The sequence below is a fragment of the Merops nubicus genome, unplaced genomic scaffold, assembly GCF_000691845.1.
Source record: "Merops nubicus isolate BGI_N331 unplaced genomic scaffold, ASM69184v1 scaffold21237, whole genome shotgun sequence".
NCBI lineage: Eukaryota > Metazoa > Chordata > Aves > Coraciiformes > Meropidae > Merops > Merops nubicus.
In genome coordinates this window covers 1,414-7,128 of record NW_008621247.1, presented here as the reverse complement: position 1 = coordinate 7,128, position 5,715 = coordinate 1,414, and the positions used below count along the sequence as shown (strand labels likewise).

The 5,715-nt window shown below is 47.5% G+C and overlaps 1 protein-coding gene across 1 annotated transcript; it reads right to left on the bottom strand.

Annotated features, from left to right (window-relative positions):
- Window positions 1-346: 346 nt before the first annotated feature.
- Window positions 347-4,980, bottom strand: CIAPIN1 (cytokine induced apoptosis inhibitor 1). The gene is made up of 8 exons (XM_008944418.1): window positions 4,824-4,980; window positions 4,375-4,527; window positions 2,916-2,992; window positions 2,480-2,648; window positions 2,194-2,267; window positions 1,764-1,879; window positions 990-1,056; window positions 347-540 (listed from the first exon to the last, which is right to left on the bottom strand). The coding sequence occupies exons 1-8, from the start codon at window positions 4,978-4,980 to the stop codon at window positions 430-432; spliced, it is 924 nt and encodes a 307-aa protein (XP_008942666.1). The 3' UTR covers window positions 347-429.
- Between the last annotated feature and the right edge of the window lie 735 nt (window positions 4,981-5,715).

Genomic DNA, 5,715 nt, shown 5'->3' with positions numbered 1-5,715 from the left:
CACATGGTAAAGAACTGCAAGGTCACATTTCAAAGAGCGCAAAAGCCCAATGTCGCCTTGAAAGTCGATTCATCAGGGAAAATCAAGGCCAGTTAGAGCCGTATGAGATGGGCATGGGGAAGCACCAGTCCCACCATAGGCACAGGAGGACAACCCAACACTTGATGCCACCTCCCTCTGCTGGTGGGACACAGTGTGATGCCCAGCAACCCAGTACCAAGACAAGCCAGCTAAAAGAAGGTGTAACATGAAGCCTAATACATTTGAGACCACTTGTCACCAGAGATTATCAGGTAGCTCAAGGCTCATTACAAGCAATGAGCTCACAGCAGTGTCAGTGCCCACATTTCGAGGATGTAGAGGACTGCAGGAAGAACCTCAGGCTGATGGAAAAGCAGAAGTCCTTCACGGGACACCCAGAGATGTCTGTTAGGCGTCATGCAGCTGGTTCTCTTTCAGAAGAATCTTCTCCCCAGGCTTGAAGGCGGGCATGCCCAGGTATGGGCAGCTGGCACAGCGGAACGCATCCCCCAGGTAGCACTGCCAAGAGAAAGAAGAGCAGCCTCTGTCAGCAGGGGCAGCTCGGGACTCTCCCCTGGGACAGCTCCCCAGTTTAACAGATGACATGCTCCTCCACCCATATCGGCACAGAAACCACCTCCCGCTCCGCCCTCTGCACACAGGCCTGGTCAGGGTGCTCAGCGGAGCTGGGCAGGGCACGGTGCTCCCGTGGAAGAAAAGGGTCTTCATCTGGGCCCTGGGCAGCCCCCCAACCACCAGCAGGTGCCCCCGGGCTCCCCTGAGGTGATCCTCCCCGGGCAGGTGAGCAGTTAAGCAGAGGAGCAGGCAGAAGCTGCACGAGCAATGGTTGGGAGCAGGAAGCCAGCTTAGGGAGCCATCACTAGAGAATGCAGTTCTCAATATGACACAAATCATACACTGCAAACAACAAAAAAATGTATACAGAAACAAAAAAAGTGACTGTTTACGTTTCCACAGGCAGATTTGGGCTGCGAGCTCTTCTTCTGTTCCAGCTCTTCAGCCAGGCCACATGTACTGTAGAAAAATAAAGAAGTCAACTGCATCTTTCTGCTTAAAGGTTGTGAGTCACCAACACTTTCTCCAGGCCTTGCTCTGTCACACAACACAGACACAGACAGACCTTCACGCTCCACACTTCGCTCTTCAACACCACGGTTTGTATAGGAAGGGCTGGAACACACTCCTCATGTTTAAACTGAGTGAGAATTGACTCTACACTCATTGTCTACAAATGACAGTCACATGTGCTACTTCTTGAAATCTGAGAAACCTGAGAAGGGTTCAGCCAGGGCTGTACAAATGTCTCCACCTTCAAGGCTGCTGATCGTATCAGTCTGCTAATTTGCAGCAGTTTGATGTGGTGAGTCAATTCTCATTGTATTTGGATTTACATTCAAATAGTTAAGAAGGAACATAAACCAAGAAAATGATGCTTTAAAGAACAGAAAAGTGGCTACAATTAAAAAAAAAAAAAAAAGTTGAAGTATTGGCCCAGGCTGTCCAGGGAGATGGGGGAGTCCCCATCCCTGGAGGGGTTAAAAAAAAAAATAGATGTAATACTTGGGGAAATGGTCTAGTGGTCATAGTAGTGTTGGGTTGATTGACTTGATGATCTTAAGAGGTCTTTTCCAGCCTTAATGATTCTATAGAAATTCCACCCAACTCTACAGGTTCAACGTGACAGTTATAAGGTTCACTGACATGCTAATCACAGCACTGACCAATTTTTGCAGGCTTTCTTTTTGCCAGTTTCTTTGCAGGACAGAGCTCTGAGGGAAGACGGATCTGGCTTCTTCAAATCTTCTGAATCCAACAGCTCATCAGAGTCCAGAATATCCTGAAAACACACCATGGAAGGCAACATGCAGGACACTGATTTTTCAGCAGAGAATGACATTACCATTTTACATTCCAAGAAATGGTGCCATCTGTATCACTAGCATTAAAGTGCTGCAGCTTTGTCCTCTTATCTGCCTCCTCTCTGCCCTCACCACACCACTGGGATCTGAATACTTCACATAGTAGATGATATATTTTACCCTGGGGATGCTTTTTCTACCTGTTAAGTTGTAAAGCTTCTCAAAAGGCACAACTGAAACAAGAGTAGGAAAGAAGGGGAGAGAGAAGGAACAGCTGAATGAAGCCAGATACCATCTCTTCATCATTCATATCATTTGCGGAGAGAGTCCACAGCTTGGCAGTGGCTGGGTCCACTGAGGGTTTTCCTGGAGCCAAAACAAAGGAAGAAACAGTAGTTACTCAAGGCTTTGCCCCACCTACGCCCAACAAGTAAGAGTTCAAACGACTCTGGGAAGACCCACTTCCCACGTTTTTCCTCTAGCACTCCCAACCCTGGAGCTCTCTGCTTGTTCCAAAGGATGGGATGGGATGGGATGGAGAGGCAGGCAATCCAGACGCTCCACACACCACTCCTTACCTGAAACACCAGGTTTCTTTGCAAAGGAAAGTTTGAGCTGACTTGAGGATCCCACTTCGAAATTTGGCTTCCTGCCTTCGATCTGAACAATGAGAAGGTCATTGCCTCGGTAACCCAAATGCTCTTGGACTGACTGGACCTCTTCTGGGGTCAGTGCTTCCTTTTGCAGCTGTAATATAAGACATTGCGTTACCCTCATTGGGCAGAGCCCCTTATTTCAGCATCCAGCCCAGCATGCCAGCGAGGACAATAGGTATTTCCAACACTACAACCCCCACCACCTTTGCAGGAGCTATGGTTTGTGGCAGTCCATACACATTCACAGCAAACCAGGGTAGCTAAACACCCTGTCACCCAACACATCCCGAGGAGCAGCCTCCCATACTTCAAGGTGACTGCCTGGAGGAGTTTCTGGAAGTGGTTGGTACACACATACCTCCTTCACCTCCACCAACCCAGAGAGAGTCAGAGCTAAGGGGAGTTTGGCCGCGGTCTTGATTCTGCTGTTGTTTCCTAGAAGACACAAAAGCAGGAAGTAGGAGGAGGGAGGCACAAGAATAGAAGACACTGAGAAACCTGGAAGAGTAAGAGCTTTAGAAGAAAGTGCTCAAGGCAAACCTCTGCTTTAAAAGTGGGCCTTTCCCAATGGACAGCAAGACTAAACCAGAACGAACACAAGCAGCTTGTTCATGAAAGCAACGGTCTGGGATCACAAAGCCATTCTAGCTCCAGATCTGCTCTATATATGCCACAACCTTCCTCAATCCAGCTAACACCCATTCAAAAAATTAAAAACAAAAAAACAAAGCAAGCTACCCCAAAATTCAAACAATAAAAAACCCCAAAACATTTTCACATACTACAGCTAACAGCTTGTGAACTTTTCAAAACATGGACTCCTAAATTACCATTACATCCAGAAACATAACATTCAAGAGCTTTGTTCTTGTGGGGAGAAGCTACTGCAACCACTGTTGATGCAAAAACTCAAAAACAGGGTTCTTTGCCTGAGAACAGGATTGTGCTGCCCAGTCACCATCTCTCACTATTCTCACTTGCACTTACTTTACTCCATATCCAAATTCCAGCCTGTCAGATGTGACTATGGAAAAAGAAAGCTCATCTACCCCAGACTTTGCACGTACTTTGTTCTTTTCCGGAAGTGTTCCTCCTTGCCCCTAAGGCTCCCCAGAGACACAGTCAGTTTCCAATATGGAAGCAAATTTTCCCAACCTGAAGAAGACATTTCTGCTGCCACTTCCAGCACTGTTTTCAGCGCTGTAGAGTGTGCCAGCAGAAACACCACCAGCACACATACTGCTGCTCTCATCAGGTGGTGTATTATTTCCCAATTCCATACTGGATCAGCTCCCTACGCCAGCAAGGTGTGAATGCAGGTCAAGTACAACAGAGAAATAATCTTATGTTCACCCCCTTGGGTGCTCCTCCAGCTGACCCACAGCAGGTGCTCTGGCTTTACTCTTAAAACTTAGTCTAAACACTTCTACCTTTTCTGGAGAACTCTTTCTCAGCTAGGTTCTGGCACAGACTCTCAGGATTTGTCATTCGTTTTTAAAATCACTTTGGAAGCTCCTCAGAAACCCATCTGCAACTGTTAAACACTGCATGCACTAGGAGAAGACGACCGGTGTCCACCAGTCTTTCAAGGCAGTTTAGGAACAAACATATCCAGCGCTTTTGATAAAAGGAGTTACTGCAAACATCTCTGGCAGCTGCCAGCTGAAACACAGGATAAAAACCTCGATGTTCAGGTCAGTATGTCAGAGTGAGACTCTCCAAACACCAGCCAGAGTTCCTGTCCTTCCTGTTTCAGCCTAAGCCTCACCATAATTTCTGTGCTGCCACGGAAGCAAGGCTGATGCAGATTCTCTCACCTAATTCCGTAACCACAGGTTCTTTCAGGAGGACTCTGCCCCCCGGCTTCAGGATCCGAGCTATTTCTGCCAGCACCTCTGCGCTGTGCAGCACTGTGCTGCCTGGCACCACGCCAGAGAGAATGACATCGAAGCTGGACTCCCTGTGAGCCGCTGGAGAGAAACAGAGAGGACAGAAAAGTTTCACATGGGTACAACACAGCTTTGCTTAACACATCAGTTCTACCTCACACCTCTGGTCTGGTGCCAGTGTACAACAGCAATAATTAACTTGGTGATTAAAGACACCAGTGACAGGCAGCAGGACCAGGGTGAGCTGTGCTGTGAGTGCTGGCAGTGAGCAGTAGGTGCTGCTGCTGTTCCCACAAACCACAGCAGATATCAGCTCACCCCACAGAAGCATCCTCTCCCTCTAAACGAAACGGTGAAAAAACGAAGCTCATTCTTACATTGAGACAGCTGCTTAACATTTTCCACAGAGACACGATGATCAGCTCCTACCAGGGCCTGGATTTTGTCCACCAAATCTTTCAGGGCTTCAACTGGTGAGGAGCTGTCCCAGATGATGGCCACACGCTGGCCAGGCACAACTCCGTACTCGCCCATTCCTACAGCAGCAAAACGGACAGCAGCAGAGAGAGGAACAGGGCAGGGGAGACAGAGGGGAGAGGTAAGTGCCAAGCAGAGCACGAGCTCTGTGCACTCTGACTTAATCATGCAGAGCTGACTCGCTTTAGTAAATGGCAATTATTTTTTAGAGATGGGCAGCACAGAGCTCACATGACATTAAGAAACAGCAACACTTAAGGGCATAATTCAGTTTCTCTCCACTTCAGAGACTAGTTTTGCAGGGAGACTGCAAGCCACGCTTTAAAAAAAAAAAACAAAAAAACAAAAACAAAAGCCACCCCTCACCTGCTTTCCCTAAAGTTTTGACTAGAGATGTGCACAGGACTTCTGGATTTCCAGACAAGTGACAACTATCTGACATTAAATGCTACCTGGTCTCCTCAACTCGAGACATGACCTACCAGAGATTACTTCTGCAGTACATGGGAATAAAAAAAAAAAGTAACTTTCAGCATTCCCAGCATTCCAGATTGGGGCTTTTTCAACTCTTGGCATTGGTGGCACTGAGTAAGCAATGGAGTGGAACAGAATGTGCCGCATAGTGGTAGTTGGAAAAACACGTCTGCAGGAATATATTTATAAAAGAGTGTACTCCTGACAGAGTCAGGAGGCAACCTGCACTACTGAAGTGTCACAGGAGTCTTGTACCATTGTACCATCACCTGTACTCACGGCAGCACCAGCTACTGACACAAGTTACCCACCCTCTTT

Excerpts from the sequence above, each read along its gene's own strand:
- CIAPIN1 (XM_008944418.1), bottom strand. The coding sequence starts at position 4,980 with ATGGGCGAGTACGGAGTTGTGCCTGGCCAGCGTGTGGCCATCATCTGG. Across the intron at positions 4,528-4,823 it reads TGTTAAGCAGCTGTCTCAAT|CGGCTCACAGGGAGTCCAGC; the intron begins GTAAGAATGAGC and ends GTTTCTCTCCAG. Across the intron at positions 2,649-2,915 it reads GGTTGGTGGAGGTGAAGGAG|CTGCAAAAGGAAGCACTGAC; the intron begins GTATGTGTGTAC and ends CTTATATTACAG.